Source organism: Podarcis cretensis, assembly GCF_951804945.1.
Source record: "Podarcis cretensis genome assembly, chromosome: 8".
Taxonomy (NCBI): domain Eukaryota; kingdom Metazoa; phylum Chordata; class Lepidosauria; order Squamata; family Lacertidae; genus Podarcis; species Podarcis cretensis.
In genome coordinates, this window is record NC_137177.1 from 19,504,093 (window position 1) to 19,525,843 (window position 21,751).

Consider the following 21,751-nt stretch of genomic DNA (forward strand, 5'->3'; position numbering starts at 1 on the left):
TTTACATCGAGGTCATTGGTACGGAAGGCAAAAAGTAAAGCTCACCTGTACCTTCCCGACCCGGCCCCCCCAACCCTTTTAGTAGGTGGTTCAGCCCTCCCCCCGGCCGTATTAAGGACGGGCCGGCCAACCTAAAGGAAAAGGGGTGGGAGAGGAAGGGTCCAGCTATTAAACTTTGCGGCGTCCGCCTCCCCCCCCCCCCTTTATATGGAAGTGAACTTGCCCAGGTGCTGCCTTGGCAGGCGGAGGGATACAGAGGGCAGATTTCAAAAGCGCAGGGAACGTGATTGGTGGAGGACGGGTTGGTCCAAGAGGGTAGGGAGCTGGTTTCAGCCACTTCACTGTACCTGTAAAGCACATTTGAAGCGCGTTATTCCCTCAAAGAATCCTGGGCGCTGTAGTTCCCCCATCGCAGAAGTACAGTTCTCAGCAACCCTTAACAAACTAGTGTCCAGAGTTCTTTGAGGGAAAGAACATACATTACAGGTACAGATGAGACTCAATTTACACGGGCTTATATTGCAGGGATAAGTGCACAAAGCCAAAATTGTGTACAGTATTGTCAAAAGATATAGGGTGCAATGGCCAAATAATCCCGCCCCCCTAGATTTCTGCCCTCTTTTATTAATTACTTAATTTTTAGTCAAGCATCTAAAGCTCGGCTGAATACACACAAGTTAAATGTGCATAAGTTGTGAATGCCTTTTATTGAGCAAGAGCTGAAGGACTGCTTGATACAATCTCTGCGCGCTAGGTTTGTGAGAGCCTGTTAATGCCTACTATTATTGCCATTTTTTAATATTTATATCCCACCTCTCTTCCAAGGAGAACTCAAGGCAGTGTATATGCTTCTCCTCCCATACCGTTTTATCCTCATAATAAATAACCCTATGAGTTAAATTGAGAGATAATTTCCTTTTCCTGCGAGTGTGGTATAGTGGTTTCTGTCACGGTGTCCCGTTCTGCCAGAAGCAGTTTAATCATGCTGGCCACATGACCCAGAAAGCTGTCTGTGGACAAACGCCGTCTCCTTCAGCCTGAAAGCAAGATGAGCACCACAACCCCATAGTCACCTTTGACTGGACTTAACTGTCCAGGGGTCCTTTACCTTTTGTACCTTTCACCTAGTGGTTAAATTGCTGGACCAGGACGTGGGAGAAGAGAGTTCAAGTCAGTATTCAACGATATTTTTATGGATGCTTTTTGACGATTTTATTCTTATGTGCTGTATACCACCTTGATGTATTTTTATTTACGTGTGAGCTGTAAATATGTAGATAAATAAATAAAAATGCCCAGCTAGGCACAAAGCCCACTAGGTGTCTTTCAGCAATTATCTCTCAGCCTATACTGCTTTTAAGGCAGGAGTAGACTACCTTCTGGAAGGAACTTGCTAGCAGTGGGTGGGCCCAGTTGTAAGAAGTAGTTAGAACAGCAAATGTGTTTGTTAGATTTGTGCAGTCAATTACAGTGGCTACCATATTCAGGTCTCCATGAAACCTTAAGCTGGCCCTGAGTTCAGGAACTACGCTGGGGCTATGAGGCAAGCCCTCCAGAGCTGGATTGGGTCTTTTACACCCCCAGTGGATTTTTAAAATATTAATGGTTTGGCATCTTACTGTCAACACCCTTTTCTTTCCAACATTCCCAGTTTTGAGCTGTTTAGAAAATAGGACTAGTGTATGTTCATGTGTGAAATGTTGTGGCAGCATGGGAAAGTGGTTAGAGTATCAGACAAGGGCAAGGAAGACTAGGGTTTAAATCCCCACTCATCCATGAAGCTGGTAAATTACCATCTTTCAGCCTGGCCTACCTTGCAGTGTTTTTGAGAAATTACAATGTGTAAGGGAAGAGCCATGTATGAGGCTCTTGGAGAAAGGGAAGGATAAAAATGTGGGGGGTTTGCTCTTTGCTTTTGAAAAGTTGAAAAAATGTTCAGAATCCTCCCTCTGGGTGCCACAATTTAAGAAAGATATTGACAAGCTGGAACATGTGCAGAGGAAGGCAACCAAGATGGCCAGGGGTCTGGAAAGCAAGCCTTATGAAGAGTACTTGAAGGAGAGGGGTATGTTTAGCTTGGAAAAGAGGAGACTGAGAGGAGATATGATAGCCATCTTCATATATCTTGGGGGCTGTCACACGGAAGATGGAGCAAGTTTGTTTTCTCCTTCTCTGGAGGCTAGGGCCCAAACCTACAGATTCAAATTACAAGAAAGGTGGTTCTGACTAAACATCAGGAATGATTTTCTGACAGTAAGAGCTATTCAACAGTGGAACAGACTCCCATGGGAGGTTCTTTACAAAGCTTTAGTTTATGGTTGCCATCAATTTTGATTTTAATTCATTTTTATAATGTTTTATAATGTCATACTGTTTTAATGTTGTTAGCCGCCCTGAGCCCGGCTTCGGCTGGGGAGGGCGGGATATAAATAAAATTTATTATTATTATTATTATTATTGTGGACTCCCCTGGAAGTATTTAAGCAGAGGCTGGATAACCATCTCTCAGGTGTGTGTTAGTTGAGATTCCTGCATTGCAGAGGGTTTTCCTAGAACCTAGATGAACCTTGTGGTCCCTTCTAACACAACAATTTTCTGATTCTGTTGAAGTTTTGATTGTAAATTCTTTGGGGCAGGAGACCTACGTATCTTTTCGCTTCTGCTGTTGTATGATGGCACAATCTTTTAATCACAATCTTCCTATATACTGAATTGTTTCCCCGTCAGGAACTAGCTGGTGCAACTTGTGATAAATGAGTTGTCTGAAAGATGGGGGAGAAATGCTAAAAGCGAATAAACAAAAGGAGTATTTTGATTTATTTTTTTTACAGCACCATCAAGATATGTGGCCCTTTCCAATATAAGCAAGCAAAGAAGAAGAAGAAGAAGAAAGGCTTTGCTTGCTACTTGCCAGAAATAACTTCTGTTCTTGTTGTTTTAAAATTCTGCCACTCGGGATAAAAGGAGAAAGGAAAGGGAAGGAAAACATAAGCCGAAAGATAAAAGTCAGAGGCAGATGTTTTCCCGTACATATAGCAAATGGCACAGGGGTCATTCCTACAATCTTGTAATTGCAGAGTTTCATGTTGGCACTGATCTGCAGTTTGGGAAACTGCTATAAGCAGAGTGGTTTAACCATCAATCCCTCTTCACAGGAAACTCTGGGTGCAAACTCCACTGAATTCAGTGCTCCTTATGTCTGAGTAAATATACATAGCCAGAAAGGGGAACCTGTTGTTGAGCTCCAGCTCCCATCATCACAGATAAGCCCACCCCAACACAGGCAGCCCATCCCTGGGTCGGAAACCTCAATTTGATTATTATTCCAGAAGATTAATAAGAGCTTGAAAAAAAAGACTTTGAACTTACAGTTGCATTCCTGTTGTACCACATCATACTTTGTTTAAAACACTCTTTGTTTCCTTTAGTAAAAAGAAGAATTAGTCATTATTTATTTTCTTTTTCATCACTGTTTGCTGAATGAGCGGTGTATGTTTTCTGTTCACAAGAGAGACCTTTTATGGTTAGAGAGATCTTTCGTGTCAACTGGTCTTGTGTGTGTGTGTGTGTTTAAAAAATACAGGTGAATAGAAACATGAGGCCGTACTTAGGAGGATCAGGATACGTAGAGACCCTGCCTAACACCCTGAGAGCTGCTGCCAGTCAGAGTGCAGGCCAGCCACCAACCTGAGCCCTGCCCTGATGTTTTGGACTACAACTCCCATCAGCCACAGCTTGAGCAGTCTTGAGCAATGCGAGTGAGAGAGAGCACCATGTTGGTGAACCCTAGTGTAAACAAATGCTGTTATAAGGAAGTTCTCTACCATTTTATGGTGTGCATGTAGATCCCGCAGTTTTAAGCCCCACTTTTTTTCTGGCCCTTCGGCTGCAGCTTCTCCCCCCCCCTGCCCCGACATTACTTCCCCCTCCTTCCCCAATTTACGGTAAGTGGCAAACACATTGGCCCCTCCACTAAGGCCCAACTCCCTTAAATGGAATCAAAATCTCATAGCAGATTGTTGGTAATGTGAGTACAGGATTAAAACAGCATCCTTAGCTTCCATGTCCCTTCTTGCTTCTCTCCTTCTTCTGCATTCTTTCCCTTTATATTGTTATGAGTTGGGGGGGGGGTTTCAGTATGGATGAAAACCCTTCCAAACTTTTGATCCTGTGTCTCTGAGAGCAGAATGTATAAAAGGAAGCTTGCCAAACCAGTTCCTTTGTTTGCGTGGCTAGTTAAGCACCACAATTTAGCATATCCAAAGAGGTCGCTCTGCATCTTAGAACATCAGGGTGGGCCTTTTCCCCCACCCCCTTCACCTGCCCAGTGTGCAGGAGAACAATAGCTGCAGTTGGTTTGTGAAGGAGCTGGAAGCTGGAGTCAGAAAGACATCTCTTGCTCTCTGTGTTGCTTTGAGCTGAACTTGGGGGCTCCCCTCAAAACTTAAAACTTCTGCACTTATCTATACTGCCCTCATTACCATTTTCTGTTGTTACATACATTTTTAAAAGCAATGGCTGCATCTTTCCCCCCTTTTAGTAGGTTGCTGTTAACAAAAAATAAAATGGGCCGTGGGAAGGGATGAACCATGTGTTTTATACTAAACTCCTTGGAGAAAGAAATGTCTAATAATTTTATTCGTGTAAAAAATAAAAATGCCCAGCTTTTCAGCTGATAAAGCCTCCCAGATCAGATCAGGAATAAAACAAAAATAAGAATGAGTAATGACTTGTCTCCCCCTGGCAGCAGTTGTGGAGAGAGGCATGTCTGCGTCTCCAGACAACCAAAGTCATGCTGAACATCAGCACTTAGAATTACTCTGGCTAAGCCCCACACTCCATTATGACATCATCATCCTCTTGCCCACCTCAGTTACGATGTCACAGTGAGGTCAGCTAGAACCTTCCTTTCCAGTTGCCCTTAGTGCGACAGTGCCCAGCTGGTCATGTCCTCTTGGGCATCTACTGTGGCTCTGCTCCTGGGTTTGGCCTTGGCCTTCACTGATGGTAGCCTGTACGAGGGCCACTCCCTTGGGCCGCCATGTGTCCCAGGCCAGCCTTGCACAGTAGCCTTCATCTCTGACAACCCAGTGATCCTACGCTGCCCCCATGTCTACTTCAAGATTTTCGTCAGTTGGCAATACCTGGACCCAGCCTGGGCGAAAGAGCAGCCCGTCACCTTCCTGCGCTCAGGAGGCCCCATCTGGCCCTTGCTCAGCCATGCCAAGTTGAGGAGGTTGCGCTTCAAATCCCAGCTAGTCGCTGGCAACCTGTATATCCCAAACCCCAGCATGGAGGACTCAGGCTTGTACACCTGCCGGGCAGGCGATGCCACGATCGCCTACTACGACGTGGATTTCCAGGATGCCGGGAGCATCCACGTCTCGCACGCGGGCCTTGGGGAGACAACCCTGGGCAATTCCACCGCCGAGCTAGAAGACGGAGCGCAGGCCAAGCTGTTCACCTCCTGGAGCCCTTGGCAGTCTTGTGACCGCTGCGGCAACCCCGGAGAAAGGAAGCGAGTGGGTTTCTGTTATGCCCAGGTGACCCGGGAGGACCAGCACGAAGAAGAGCCACTGCCCTGCGGGATGGTCAGAAGGAAGCACCCAGCGTTGCCGCGAAGGGGCCCAGAGCTGCGAGTGGAAAGCTGCCAGGTGCCCTGCGATGCGTCTTACCTGCTGTCCCAGGATCAGGCCAGCGCCGTTCCGCTCCTCGTCTTCACCACCTACCACCCCCAGCTCAAGACCGTCGCCCACCTGCGCTGCCCAACCTCTTCCATCTACAGGTACGGACCTCAAGCTCGCTCCGTGGTAGAGCACCGGGCCCTGGCTCAATCCCTGGCAACCCTAGTTAAAAGGAGCAGGTAGAAGGCAGCAGCATCTTTCTCTCTCTAAGACCTTGGAGAGAGAGCCACTGCCAGTCAGACACTAAGACAGGGGTCGGCAAACTAAGGCCCGGGGGCCGGATGCGGCTCATTAATCTGGCCCGTGAACCTTGCAGACCCTGCCGCCTGCTCAGTCCCCACGCTAAACCAGTGTGGCGTGGAGGCCACGCTACGCGGGGTCTGACATCCGCGACACAGGCATGGCTTCAGATTAGCTGCAAAAAGCTCCTGCAGCCAATCCGAAGCCACAGACACCTCTGGGCGACGCCCCTTCCTTCCCGCTGAGGTGGCTGCGTATGGCCAAGAGCCAAGCGGGAGGAAGCAGCAGTGATGGGGAGGCTGCCTCTGCCACCCAGGCCAGTGGCATGGGCTCTGTGTCCCGAAGACCCCTGGCTAAGGCAGAGGACAATGACAATGCTGTCGAAGACGAGGCGGTGGCTGCGGCATGAGTGGCTGTGTCATAAGTGGCAGTGGTGGGGGGGGGTCTTTTGGGGATGGGGGTCCTTTGGGGGGTGCTTTTGGGAGAGGGTGGGTCCAGCCCCCTACAAAGTCTGAGGGACAGTGGACCGGACCCCTCCTGAAGAAGTTTGCTGACCCCTGCACTAAGACTACACCAAATGCAAATGTACCGATGGTCTGTAAGGCAGCTCGATAAGCAGTGTCTCCTTGAGACGTCGTGTCTCTAGCCCCACATTTGCCTTGCAGGGTTTTTGTGATGATAAAATTGGGGAAAGCCCTTGGCAATCCCACCACTAGCTCTTCAAAGGGAGGGTGGGATGGAAGTGTAGTGAACAGGTGGAGCTCAGTGCTCCAGGGAACAACTGCCTTCTGGTGCGACACATCCCATTTTGCCACCTGAGGCAAAACAGGAAGGTGCCGCTGCTGCAGCCACACTTGCTGTGAGATCTCACAGGCGGTTGGAACCCCAGAAGCTGCCACTGAAGCCACTTCTCTTGTGACAGTGGGTGGAGTTCCCGTGATGGCTGCGGAGACGCGAGGAGAAGCAGAAGTGGCTTTTGGCTAGACCCAGTGAAAGCCCTGAGAGAGCTCGCCAGAAGCCGCAGCCGCTTCTCACTTCTCTGTTGGGGAAGGGCATCAATGGGAGCACACACACCCCCCCTTTCCTTGGATTCCACCGCCTGAGGTGGTGGTTTCAGTTTGCCACACAGGCGGGTGGCTGCTGACTGCAAGGAACCGAAAGCATCTTATTGTTGCCTTGGTGTTGTTGCCATCAATGGCTATTCAGAAGCATTCCTCTTCCAGCAGTGCAGGTAATGTGCCCCATGCCAGATCTCTAGAAAAGCAGCCAGCATCCTGAAATATACTCGGACTCGAGCGTGGATTTCATGTTCTTTATTCAGCTCAGTGAGGAGGAATGAATGTTTCCCCAAAGTATCTGCTTTATATACATTATTTACACAATGGGCTGTACGTGATTGGCTAATTCCAGGATTCTCCTGTAGGCCAATCCATCTGGAGCTGGATTGAGTGGCTCCTGCGGACCAATCATACTGCTGCATTATTCTAGGACTAATCAGACTGCTGCATTTTGAATCCTATTGTCCTAAGACAAATCAGACTGCTGCATTTTGGATCCTATTGTTCTAGAACCAATCAGACTGCTGCATTTTGGATCCTATTCAATTCAGTATATAACACATCCCAAGATGTCTCCGGGGACGCAGGTGGCGCTGTGGGTTAAAGCCTCAGCGCCTAGGACTTGCCGATCGAAAGGTCGGCGGTTCGAATCCCTGCGGCGGGGTGCGCTCCCGCTGCTCGGTCCCAGCGCCTGCCAACCTAGCAGTTCGAAAGCACCTCCGGGTGCAAGTAGATAAATAGGGACCGCTTACCAGCGGGAAGGTAAACGGCGTTTCCGTGTGCGGCTCTGGCTCGCCAGAGCAGCGATGTCACGCTGGCCACGTGACCCGGAAGTGTCTCCGGACAGCGCTGGCCCCTGGCCTCTTAAGTGAGATGGGCGCACAACCCCAGAGTCTGTCAAGACTGGCCCGTACGGGCAGGGGTACCTTTACCTTTTTTAAGATGTCTCCAGAGCTTACAGTTGATCTCTCTCTCCCCCTCTCCCTCTCCCTCTCCCTCTCTCTCTCTGTCACACACAAACACACACACACACACACACACACACACACACACAGGGAGAGAGAGAGACCCCCAGATTGCATCTTCCTTAGATGGGAAAGGGGAAATCCACCCTCCTTTTTTCCTGGCTGAAAGATTTGATTTGTCAGACTATTTTAGCATTCCACCTGACCTCTTTCTTGTCCACGCCATGAACCTAAGACGCCATCTATGCAAGGCTTCGCTATCCACTTCTTCCAGCAACCCATCCCACATGCTAGCCAGGAGGGCACAGAGGAACCTTTGCTCTTTTAATCTGCCCCCTTTTCACCCCAATAAAATAGTCAAATGGACACCGGGTCTCGTAGCACAGGCCCACATGTGTTTCTTCAGAAGTAAGTTCCTCTAAATTCGATCCCATGTAGGCTGTTGTAAACATTACGCAGCTAGGTCCATGTTTCCCAATCCAGATCAAAACTGATTTGAGGGGTGGGGGACAAATCAAAATGCAGCCTTTCATAAGAAACTACAGAGGAAATATGGATTGTGGCCAGGATTGTGTGCACAGTGCTCCCCCAGCAAGCAGGGGAAGCACCCTGGGTGCAGAGTAAATTATAGAATCATAGAGTTGGAAGGGGCCATGAGGATCATCCTGCCCAGCCCCCTGCAATGCAGGAATCTTAAGTCCAATGTGGGGCTCAAACCCACACCCCTGAGATTAGGGGTCTCATGCTCTACCAACTCAGCTGTGAGTGTGTACACAGCTTTCCGCCTCAAGTAAGTCTGCATAGAATTAAAGTCGGCTGCACACACATACATTTAAAGCATGTTGTTTTTTGCCCAAAGAATCCTGGGAACTGTAGTTTATGCTTGACACAGCTACAATTCCCAGCTTCCATAACAAACTACCGTTCCCAGGATTCTTTGGAAGAAGCTATGCATGGTTTGTATGCAGCCATATATGGTTTGTTCCAATTCTTTCGCCATCCTAGCCATTAGCTGCTCACGCACCACAATCTTCAGCACGAGGAAATGTCTGTGTGAATGAAGGGGAGAGGCTGTCCCATATAAGTGTTCTCATAGCACTTAAGTTTCGCCTGTGTATGTTCTCTCTCTCAAATAAAAGAAAAAAGCCAGTTAATGGTTGACAGGTGACTCGACTTTCACCTCCAGATGCCAGGCCAAAATGCTGATTAGTAGCTGGGGGGTGGGAGGGGACTAGAAAAGTATCGGTAGCAGCATGCTGAATCTTACTCTTTAGTGAAGCAGGAAACAGTTCACAGGAAAAGCAAGAAGTTATGTAGGAATAAAGACATTTGAGACGAGGCTAAAGCGAAAGTTTAACATCAGTCTGGTATGTTTGGCAGGATGGGAATCCAATGATTACTGGATCTGGCCCTGATAACGATCTGACTGCTGTTTATATTGCATCCTGACGAATATTTGAAAAAAGCCGGTTCTGCCCTGCCATTCTTGTGTAGGACATTTGTAGCACAGCAATGTCTTTTCTCAACCTGAAATTGTTTGTGCTCATCCTCAAGAAGATGCTGCTTTTGATCTAGATAGATTTTAGCTCCTGTTGTATGCAATAGGGAATGTGGTCACTTGATGGGCTCTCCTTGACAAGGTAATCCACACCTTTTCCTACCTGCGCGTTCTCCCAGGTGAAGGAAGAAGGAAGTGGTGGTTGCAGTCATTGCATATGTATCCACCCACAGTGTTATTGGACAGGTGCGATGGATACACACACAAGCACATTTGTTTTTACCTGTTTTCAAACAGACACACACTGGGGCAATGCAGAATCTGTCTGCAACGAGCGTCTATTTGATGCATGAAACCAGTTTCTCAAGAAGTGCTTTTCAGGGGCAAAAAATAAAAAATGCAGTTTATTTAGATAGCATGTGGACAATTTAGCAAGCCTCCATGGCTTCTAGAACAAAAGGTCATGTGTCAAAAGTACAAAGTTTTCAGCACTTGCTTAAACTTCTTGATTTCTTTATTCAGGCATTCCCTGAAATGCAGCCCAACCACATAACTGCCGTATAGATAATCTGAATTAACTTATTCTGGTGTTTGATTTGCGTGTTATGGCATTTTGTGATATTATGCTGCATACCGTTGGTATTCTTTATGATAGGCAGTATAGACATTTGTAATAATTATAAGTAAGTAGACGACCTGTCAGCCAATGCAAAGCAAGACAATGAAACAAGGGCTGAATCTAGACATATATTAAAAAAGCTGTGAAAATGCTTTTTAAAATAAAAAAAAGAAGCGTTAAAATATATATTGAATTTGCCATTAGCCCACCATCGCCATCTAGTGTCACATTTGTATGATGCACTTGGAGCGCACTTAGAATGTTATATTTGCAGCTGTATAGCTAAGTCCAAAATATTGCTGCTACCTTTGTCTGCCAATCATTCCTGTGCCTTTGCACAAGACCAGAAACTTGGGAGGCAGCAGTTGTCTCGATTCTTGCTGAGCATTTGGGTAGAATATGGTCTGCGTGGTTTTTCTTAATATTATCTGTAAGGTAGAGCTGGGGACTCCAGGTCCCATCAACCCTAGCGAGCATGGGGGCGGGGAATTATAAGCCACAAAATCTGGAAGGCCAAAGGTTCATACCTGTCAACTGCCCCGGACAAACCAAACACCTTGTTTTTTCCTGATTCAGGTAGGTAGCCGTGTTGGTCTGTTGTAGTCATAATAAAAAACAAGATGAAAGATATTATATATATATATATATATAATGATCCAAAAAGAACTCCCTTCAGAGAATCAAATCTTTTTGTCTTAAGATAGTCTTAAAAAAAAAATCTTTCAAAAAAATTTTTTTTAAATAACTCCAGTAGCACCTTAAAGACCAACTAAGTATAAGCTTTCTAGGTATGAGCTTTCGTGTGTATACACACTTCTTCAGATACTTGTTTTTCCTGCAAGTGTATGATGGCCATGTTGAGTGTCGTGCTCTCGTGCGATTTCGGGCCAAGTCCTTGCCCCCCCAAGCATTTTTTGGGGTCTGTGATTTCGCATGGTGCCCCAGAACATGTGCTTTTGTGTACTTTGCCCCCCAAAGTACTTTTTCCGGGTTTACGATCTCACACAGGAGGTCAGACCTCGAATAGGGTTTCCCAGTTTGGGGCCATGTTGTGTTGGGGGTGTGTGAAGTTGCCCTATCCCTGTCAGAAACAAAGTTATGCTTGGAATTACTGGATTGTATTTAATGTTGGTCCTACTCAGGGTAGACCCACTGAAAATAAAGGAGATGACTAAAGGAGGTTCACCAATTCATTTAAAAGCACTCTTTTACCACTTTAAAGGCTGTGGCTTCCCTCTGGGAAGAATTCTGGGAACAGTAGTTTGTTAAAGCTGTTGAACGTTGTTAGGAAATTCCCTCTCATAAATGCCCAACACCCTTAGCAAACTATAGTTCCCAGGATCCTTTCTTTCCATGACTGTTAAAGTGTTAGAAGAGTGCTTTACAGTGGTACCTTGGGTTAAGAACTTAATTTGTTCTGGAGGTCCGTTCTTAACCTGAAACTGTTCTTAACCTGATGTACCACTTTAGCTAATGGGGCCTGCTGCCGCCGCGCGATTTCTGTTCTCATCCTGAAGCAAAGTTCTTAACCCGAGGTACTATTTCTGGGTTAGCAGAGTCTGTAACCTGAAGCATCTGCAACCTGAAGTGTCTGTAACCTGAGGTACCACTGTATATGTATATCATGAATGAGAGCTGTAATTTAGTTCAACACAGTCTACTTTTTTAAAAAAAGCATCCTTGACTAAGGCAATGAATTAATCACCTCAGGCATCTGTAGTTAATTGGCTAGGGTGCTAACTGGACAGTAACAGCCTGCATTTCTGTCTGCAAAATGTTGGGACAGGCCGCCTGCCTGCACCCCCCCCCCCATCCAATGCCAACCCAATTTCTCCCCCCTTCTTTTCTTCAGTCCTGTGTACTGGCAAGCGGGCCCCACCATGCTGACCCGCCTTGAACTTCTCCAGAAGAATAGCTCCCAGAGCCTGGACAAGGCCACCGGCGGCGGGATCCTACGCCTCTCTTTCCAGAACGAATCGCATGGGGCTTATTACCAGTGTTATGTCAACGGGCACCTGGTGGGCAAGTTCATCGTCGCCTCTTCCGGGGTCGTGCCAGTCTCTGGGGAGCACGGCCACACCTACTCCATCATCGAGGCCCTGATTGTTGGGCTCTCCATGTTCCTTGTTTTCCTGATGTTCCTCAGCATCATCCAGTCCTGCCGGAGGAAACCCGGAACCACCATGGTCTAACTGGGATGCAGACAACCACTTAGACATCCCAGAAAAGCAGGGCATGGATTGCTGACTAATAAAAAATATTGACTAGCAATACATTCGGAGTCAGTCTTGAGCCCTGGAGCTGTGTGTAGGGAGGGGAGGGTTTGAAATCTGTGTTGGTTGGAGTGATGCTGTACAGTAAAAAAGGTAAAGGACCCCTGGATAGTTAAGTCCAGTCAAAGATGACTATGGGGTTGCAGCGCTCATTTCGCTTTCAGGTCGAGGGAGCCAGTGTTTGTCAAAAGACAGCTTTCTGGGTCATGACTAAAACATTTCTGGTGCCGCGGAACACCGTGATGGAACCCAGAGCACACGGAAAGGCCGTTTACCTTCCCGCTGCAGCGGTACCTATTTATCTACTTGCACTGGCTTGCTTTCAAACTGCTAGGTTGGCAGGAGCTGGGACAGTAACAGGCAGTAATGCAGTGAGAAATTCAGTTGTTCACAGCCATGCCCCCTCACAGCCACACACCTCTTCTAAGATTATACAGCCTTCTTAAGATTATGAAATAATAATAATTATAGGGATGCATTGCAACAATCCATGCAGATCTCCATGTGCTGTCTTTCAGCGATCAGCTATTTTCTGTGCACATACATGGGCAAATGGTTTGGAAAGCTCCAGTATCGTCTTTCGGAGCTGTGTTTTCCACTGCACGTAGCAGAACTTGCACATCCTTCTTTTGAAGCACCTTGCGTTTTCAGTGTCCCTAAATGCTTAGCTTTGGAGCACACAGAACTCCTCTTCCATGTTCTTCCTGTGCACCTTCTCCCGAATGACCCTAGGAGCCAGTCTTCAGCGGCTGACTCATGTCCTTTCACACTGATTGTCTCCAATCAGAGCAGAGGGCCAGAAGAGTTATCTAAGTTGCCCAAGGGTTCCCTTGTCATGTTGATTGGGAGGGTCTAGGACAGGCATAGGCAAGCTCGGCCCTCTAGATGTTTTGGGACTACAACTCCCAATCATCCCTAGCTAGCAGGACCAGTGGTCAGGGATGATGGGAACTGTAGTCCCAAAACATCTGGAGGGCCGAGTTTGCCTATGCCTGGTCTAGGATGCTGGAGGCAGGGGCCCTGCTGCAGAAATAGTAACAGGTCCTTGACCACCCATGACCAAGGACCGCTACTCCTCTGGTACCAGGAGTAGCTGTGGTGTATCAAGTAAGTGAGCCAAACTATACATTGCATTAATCACCTTTTTAAAAAGGTGCGCTTAACACTGCCAATTTTGAAAGAAAAGAAACCGCACAGGATTCACGTTCCAGATCAAGGCCCTGCACCACTTTCCTGATTACTCACTGTTACTATTCCCCAAAGATGCGATTTACCGCTTATAATGATAAGGTAAAGGGACCCCTGACCATTAGGTCCAGTCGTGACCGACTCTGGGGTTGCAGCGCTCATCTCACTTTATTGGCCGAGGGAGCCGGCCTACAGCTTCTGGGTCATGTGGCCAGCACGACTAAGTCACTTCTGGTGAACCGGAGCAGCGCACAGAAATGCCATTTACCTTCCCACCGGAGCAGTACCTATTTATCTACTTGCACTTTGACGTGCTTTTGAACTGCTAGGTTGGCAGGAGCAGGGACCGAGCTCACCCCGTCGCGGGGATTCGAACCACCAACCTTCTGATCAGCAAGTCCTAGGCTCTGTAGTTTAACTCACAGTGCCACCCCGTCCCATCGCTTATAATGATATTTAAGGGCAAATAGCCTCAGGGCAGATTCCAGCGGAATCAGGATCAGGCTGCTTTCCTTTCAAAATAGGAGATTTTAAGCATGTTTCGTAGCAGTGTGATTAACGTGGGAATCTGTGGCCTTCAAGATGATGTTGGACCTCAGCTCTCATTGTCCCTGTTGGCTGGAACTGAGGGGAGTTGGAGTCCCACAAGATGCGAAGAGCCACAGGTCCCCCCACTGATGGAATAAGTAGTTTGGTCCACAATGGAGGCTGTGATGAGGAGCTTCATGTTCATGTTAGCACACCAACACAACACAAGAGGGCACTGTGGTATAAGGCACTCATCCACTGATTTTGATTGGTGTGGAGGTGCAGGTACAATCACCCAGTGAGTTCAGTGGCAACCAACACTCCCTCTCCAAGCAACCCACTGGGACCCTCCCCAGGGTGGTCAGGCATCAACTCCCCAAGCTCCTCCCATTCTTCCCCAGGATCGGACCATTCCATCCATGACATCTACAAGGGACTCATGATGACAATAGATCCAGCTAATCAGCTGCACTGGCTGAACCCTGAACAAGGTCTTCCACAAGTGCAACGGGCTTTCCTATCTGCTTTTTAACTGGTCGCACTTCCAGGTAGAAATTGAGGGGCGGGGGAAAGAGAGAACGGATTTAATTCAGTTCACGTTTAAAGGCAGATCTATAAAATCCACACGTTGCAAAACAATGAGTCACAGCCATCCTTTGAAGTCTGCACTGACCCAAATCGTGCAATGCGGTTCTCCCAACCAAACGTTGTTTACAAAAAAATGCACATATTAAGTGAATTACATAAGATGTGTACAGAACAACAAACATTTTAGTGAAAATAGTATTTTAAAAGGCATGTTAAGGAAATTGCTTGCAAAAAAAGAAGTGCACACCAGTCAAAACTGCATACAAAATGTGCTTTGTTAGGAGAAATTTGCCAAAAAAATTAAAAATGCTAAAGAATTTTCAAGAGGGTTTTTTTAAAAAATTGCTGCAGAAATGTGGAGAATTTTAACTCAAGATGGGGGGAAAGAGAGAACTGAAACTGATAGCTCCTTCCATCCCTGCTTTCAGGTTAAGGGGCAGAACTTGGGTGACCAGATTCAGTTCATTGGAAGCTGCCTTATATCACGTTAGGCTATTTGTCCATCTAGCCTGGTACCAGTTACAGCCTTTTACCATTTACTCTGACTGGCAGCAGCCAATGTGTGCCCAACGCAGTCTGTGGGGTGGCATTTTTCACCTCCAGAGTTCCAGTTAAGCACATCAATTTAAGAACGAAGCAGAGAGAGATCAAAAAATGGGAGACTGCATTTCAAAAGAAAACGGAAAGAAGAAGAAGAAGAGTCTGGATTTGATATCACTACCCTAGGGAGTCTCAAAGCGGCTAACAATCTCCTTTCCCTTCCTCCCCCACAATAAACACTCTGTGAGGTGAGTGAGGCTGAGAGACTTCAGAGAAGTGTGACTAGCCCAAGGTCACCCAGCAGCTGCATGTGGAGGAGCGGGGAATCAAACCTAGTTCACCAGATTATGAGTCCACTGCTCTTAACCACTACACCACACGGGGGAAACAGAATTAACTACCGGTAGCTATCAGGAAAACGAACACATTTCCAAGCAGCCGACAAGGCAAGGTGAATGGAGATCCATGGACAAGAAGAACTAGGTCAGATCCGTACCATACATTGAAAGCACACGGCTGCCCCCAACACATCCTGGGAGCTGTAGACTCAAGATTCCCATTATGGCCAAGGCTGATGGGAGTTGTAGTCCAACAACACCTGAAGGGCCACAGTTCCCCAGCTCCCCGCTATATGTCTGTGCTTATTTACAAATAATGTGGCAGGGGGTTGTCGCAGGGGCGATCCAGGCAGCTGGTTCAAACCAGAATGCCTTGGGGGTCAATTAAACTATCGGGCCCCTCCAGCGCGCAGAAAACATCCACGCTCTTCTCTCGGAGACAATAGGTCAATTCTCTGCTGCCAACTGCTATGACTTCGTAGCCAGGGCAAACAGTCCCTGCAGCCTTTGTCTTCCCAATGAATCACCCTGGTGCGCACGGTAGCCGTTGCTTGACTCATGCCTGCTCACAACCGCGGCCTTTGTCTCCAGCTCTCGGGATGGCACGGTGGGTGACTGACACAGCCCTCTCTCGCCCTGTGCCAGGGACAGCAAAGAAGGGCACTTCCATCTTCCCACTGCCCAGGGCACAGAACTCCTAGCCTTTGGCTTCTGGGAGAGAAACCAGGCACATCCCTCAGGTGTCTGTTTCGCTTTTAATATTTCTCTTTGCTAAGAGGCAGCGGGTGAGTTGAGAGATCCGGCACGAGGCCTTGAAATATATATATTTGCTATGGTAGTATCCAATTTTATTATTTTTTAAAAAATTATTTATTTGGTTTTTCAGATTAAAACTTTACAGTCACATATTCAACATACAACATAAAAAAAAGATTCCAAGAAATCTCTTGGACTTCCCTCCTTCCTCCCCTTTGTGGGTCCTATTGTTAATCATTTCCTCCTGCATCTTTTATAACAATCCATATCTTTTATCTCTCCATTGCATCCAAAATCCACCATTAAACTACAAGTGATACTGGGTTTTAACTGTTTACAATGGTCTTTAAGATAAGTTATAAATTTTCCCCATTCCTTATTAAAATTTTGGTCTTCTTGATTTCTGATTCTTCCAGTCATTTTAGCCATTTTGGCTTGAGTTGATCTGCCATTCTTCTTTGGTCGAGACTTTATCTTCTTTCCATCTCTGGATGGTATCCAATGCTGCTCACAGCAGATGCATTGAGCTTAATGCACATGAGTAGCTTAAGTCCATCAGTTCCAATGGGTCTACACTTGAGTAGAACTTAGTTTGATACAGTGGTACCTCAGGTTAAGTACTTAATTTGTTCCGGAGGTCCGTACTTAACCTGAAACTGTTCTTAACCTGAAGCACCACTTTAGCTAATGGGGCCTCCTCCTGCTGAAGTGTATGTAACCTGAAGCGTATGTAACCTGAGGTACCACTGTACAATCCTATGGAATTGTCTCTGGGGCAAATGACTACATCCAGACTTTGGTGGTGTTCACACCATTCATTTAAAGCACATGTCTTCCCCCCAAAGAATCCTGGGAACTGTAGTTTATCCCCTTAAAGGGCTTCAGTTCCCAGGTTTCTTTGGGGGAAGACATGTGCTTTAAAAGTGTTTTAACTATATGGTGTGCACACAGCTTAACTAGTGTGTGTATTTATTAACTTATTGTATATATTTTAATGCCACCTTTCCTTTAAGGACCTTGAGGCAGCATACTTTGATTTCCCCCATATTATCCTCACCACAACCCTGTGAAGAAGGTTAGGCACAGAGAGAGGGAGTGACTGGCCTGAGGTGAGCTTGGTGGCAGATTGGGGATTTGAACCCAAGCCTCCCCAGTCCTTGTAGTCCAGAACTGAGTCCAACCAAGGTGTCCCCAACATTTCTGAGCCTGGGGACACATCTAGAAATCTAAGGAGTTGCGTTTGGCGCACCACAGAATATCCATTTTGCAGAATGGGGGCATTTGTTGTGCTCCTGCCTGGCTTCTGTGTTCCCTGGCAGAGGACCTTCTTTTAGTGGTACTGAGAATTCCTATTATTCTAGGGTTGCCATATTTCAAAAAGTGGGAATCCGGACACAAAATAGCTGGGGTGGGGGGCAAAGTTGTTATTGCTTCCATTGCTAGTTTCCGAAGCTGCACACACGTTTGCTACCGATCCTGCAGTTTCTTGAGGCATAATGCTTTTGAGGCACTATCCCTCAAATTAGCTGCCATTTCATAGTTCAGTAACACCTGGTGGGCCACATGTTTTTTTCCACTCTGTCCAACACCACTTGTTGTCCCCGCCCTCTTTTTTCTCCCATTATATTCATACTGATGCGAGTTCAGATGCTGAACTTGCTTGCTTCCATATCACTTTTTAGATAGACCCAGTACATTGTATTGGTCGTTTGAAACCAACTCAAGCAATGCCAATGAAGTGCTGTTAATGGTTAGAGTGCCGGACTAGGACCTGGGAGACCAGGGTTCGAATCCCCAGCTCGCCATGGAGCTGACTGGTTGAACCTGGGCCAGTCATAATCTCTTAGCCCAAGCCTATCTCACAGGGTTGTGAGGATGAAATGGGGAGGAAGAGAACCATGTACGCCTCCTGGAGCTCCTTGTAAGAAAGGTAAAGGGACCCCCTGACCATTAGGTCCAGTCGTGGCTGACTCTGGGATTGGAGCGCTCATCTAGCTTTAATGGCCGAGGGAGCCGGCATACAGCTTCCGGGTTATGTGGCCAGCATGACAAAGCCACTTCTGGCGAAACCAGAGCAGCACACAGAAACGCCATTTACCTTCCCGCCGGAGCGGTACCTCTTTATCTAGTTGCACTTTGACGTGCTTTCGAACTGCTAGGTTGGCAGGAGCAGGGACCGAGCAATGGGAGCTCACCCCATCGCAGGGATTCGAACCACCAACCTTCTGATTGGCAAGTCCTAGGCTCTTTGGTTTAACCCACAGCGCCACCCGTGTCCCTTTGTAAGAAAAAGGTGGCATATAAATGGACTAAATGAATAATGCCCTCCTGGGGGATACGGCGGTTGGTTGGCAATCTGTCATGCATGATCTAGTTGAGATTCCTGCACTGCAGGGGGTTGGACTAGATGACCCTAGGGTCCCCTTCTTCCTCTACCATTCTAAGATTCTAGGGGGAAATCATTACTAAGCAGCAACTTGGGCTACTCCCCTCCCACCTCCCTTTCTCCCATTGGATCCCGCCCATTAAGACACGGCAAGCCTCTCGTCCAATGAGCGGGAGTCAAAGACTGACAAGGCTAAGGGAGGGGTTTCTTCACATTTTTTCTCCAATCAGAATGGCCAAGGGGTGGATGCGTCATGGGGAATTGCCTGACGGGAGTTGAAGTTCTCTCTGCCTCTCATTTGCTCGTCAGGCAGACTGTGGATCGAGCGGACTACAGTTCCCAAGTGCCTGTTCAGCAGCTGAGTTCAGCCTTATGAAAAGGGAGCGCAGGAAGATTAGAAAAATATCGGTTCAAAGAATGCGCTGGGTGGAATCGTAGAATTGCAGAGTTGGAAGGGAACTACGGAGAATTACAGAGTTGGAGGGCCATCTAGCCCAACCCCTTGTAATGCAGGAATCTCCCCTTTCCCTAATACAGTTTGGGGTCCTGTTCAGGACTATTCTCCTCCCCATCCCGTTCAGTAGCAATGGCCAGGTGTGTCCTAGTTTATAAGAGGACAGTGCTCTGTCTCGTCCAAGTCTGGCTTAATGATCAAAAACATTATTATTATTATTATTATTATTATTATTATTATTATTACTTATACCCTACCCATTTGGCTGGGCCTCCCCAGCCTCTCTAAGCAGCTTCCAACAGAATATTAAAAACAATACAGTGGACACTCGGGTTGCGAACATGATCCGTGCGGGATGCACGTTCACAACCCACAGCGTTCGCAACCTGCAGTCTGTGCACACGCAGGTTGTGATTCGGTGCTTCTGCACATGTTTAAAGCGCAATTTAGCGCTTCTGCGCATGCGTGACCACCGAAACACGGAAGTAACCCGTTCTGATACTTCCGGGTTTCGGTGAGTGCGTAACCAAAAAAAAAAAAAACAACACAGTCTGAAGCGGCTGTAACCCGAGATATGACTGTAAAACACAAAACTTTAAAAACTTCCCTGAAAGCCTTGAAGCTGCCCAGACATAGCACAGTAGGCCCCCTTCCCCCACTACGGTGAGAAGTCTTTCTATGTAAATTGCAGAAATCCTTTCCAAATTTACATATGCATAAATAAATTAGGGGCATACAATTTTTACGTAGCTCTGTTTTCCTCTGCAGCCATTTCAGGGCTACAGTTCTCAGAGTTCCTTGTGAGGAGGGATTGGTTTAACAACCAAACCCTCTTAGCTGTAGTTTTGCCAGGGCGGCAGCTTTCAAAGGTTTCTGGCAGGGGTTGCCAGCCCAGGACCTGAGACCCTTCTGCATGCATCCGGAGAGTAGTTCATTTTTTTGGCTGCTATTCTGTTAATGTTGTTAATATTGTTTTATGGATTACGAATGCCGTAGTACGTTTTGAATCCTGTATATGACTTTTGTTGTAATGGTGCTGTTTAGCTTATTCCCCCCCGTCGTTTTGTTAATAGTGCTTTATAGACTGCAATTGTTTTGCTGATGATTTATAATTGTTTTGCTGAGGAATTGTTACGATTTATGTTGTATATGTGAAGTTCTATTACGCTGTTGTTGTCTACTGTTCGTAAGCTGCTTTGCAATGCATGTGCATGAAAAGCAACGTAGAAATATAATCAAGCAATCAAATCAATCACAGCCGATGCTCTACCACCCAGCTACCGCTTGGACCATACTACCTGGAGCTGATGCGAGGTAAAGGTAAAGGGACCCCTGACCATTAGGTCCAGTCGTGACCGACTCTGCGGTTGCGGCGCTCATCTCGCTTTATTGGCCGAGGGAGCCGGCGTACAGCTTCTGGGTCATGTGGCCAGCAGGACTAAGCCGCTTCTGGCAAACCAGAGCAGTGCACGGAAACGCCGTTTACCTTCCCGCCAGAGTGGTACCTATTTATCTACTTGCACTTTGACGTGCTTTTGAACGGCTAGGTTGGCAGGAGCTGGGACCGAGCAACAGGAGTTCACCCTGTCGCAGGGTTTCGAACCGCTAACCCTCTGATTGGCAAAGTCCCAGGCTCTGTGGTTTAACCCACAGCACCACCAACGTCCCTGATGAGAGTTGGGATGTCCAAAAATATTTGGAGGGCAGCAGGTCCTGCATCTGCACCATAGAAAGTGTCCTGTGGAAATGCCTCCAAATGCAGCTAAATGACACCCCAAATGGGACAGGAGGATCGAAACCTTGAGCTGGACCTGCAGAACTGAAACCCTGCCAGGAAAATAGTGCTGCTTTTGTCAGTTCAGCCTGCATAACTGGCCCCCACACAAGCATCTATGTTATCCAGACCCCCGCATGGATTTAACATGGAGACATGTCTTCTAAAACAGACCCCAAATGGATATCTGAGTCCAGATTTCCCACATTGAAGCCGGAGCTCTGCTGTCCATCACTCCATGTTGGCTGCTATATTTTGATTTTTATCCATGGTATCAGGGGCATAGCTAGGCACAGGCTCACGATGCAAATGGGCATGTGCCTGTTTACATGCTTGGATGCCTCTGGGCGTATTAAGGTGTCAGAGACCTTGGATCTTACCAGCCCTGTGCTCCACAGTATACCTAGTAAGCAAAAGAATATTTTTTAAAAAATTAAAAAGGCAAAATGGGAAGATGCCTTGCACATTGCTCCATCCATTCGGTGCCACCTACACTTACTGGCAGCGACTCTCTAGCGCTCCAGGCAGGAGATATTCCCAGCCCTAGCTGGAGTTGCTGGGGACTGAACACTGGAACTTCTCCATTCAAGACAGTTGCTCTGCCACCGAGGTGTGGCCCTTGGGAAAGAATGGGGCAGGAGATCAGGGACCTGATGCAAAAGACCTGGCGCTCAGCCCCCCTGGGCCACCCGCTGAGAACACCCCTAGCTCAGTTACAGGACCCCTGCTTAACAAAGCAACCCAATCCTAGACTTCTGTTTACTTCCGCAAGTCATTCCTTTCCTGGGTGTTTTGCTCCCCACCCTCCGGTCCTCCCTGCCCCCATCTCCATCAATACTTAAGCCCGATCTCCATGTCTGGC

General features: G+C 47.3%; 1 protein-coding gene across 1 annotated transcript; it reads left to right on the plus strand.

Moving 5' to 3' along the window:
- Nucleotides 1–4,902: 4,902 nt before the first annotated feature.
- FAM187B (family with sequence similarity 187 member B) lies at nucleotides 4,903–12,335 on the plus strand. The gene is made up of 2 exons (XM_079988189.1): nucleotides 4,903–5,785; nucleotides 11,917–12,335. Exons 1-2 carry the CDS (start codon nucleotides 4,947–4,949, stop codon nucleotides 12,254–12,256), a joined length of 1,179 nt encoding a protein of 392 aa, XP_079844315.1. The 5' UTR covers nucleotides 4,903–4,946; the 3' UTR covers nucleotides 12,257–12,335.
- Nucleotides 12,336–21,751: the final 9,416 nt, after the last annotated feature.

Coding starts and splice junctions, on each gene's coding strand:
- FAM187B (XM_079988189.1), top strand. CDS start 4,947: ATGTCCTCTTGGGCATCTACTGTGGCTCTGCTCCTGGGTTTGGCCTTG. Junction 5,786..11,916: donor CCAACCTCTTCCATCTACAG/GTACGGACCTCA, acceptor TCTTTTCTTCAG/TCCTGTGTACTGGCAAGCGG.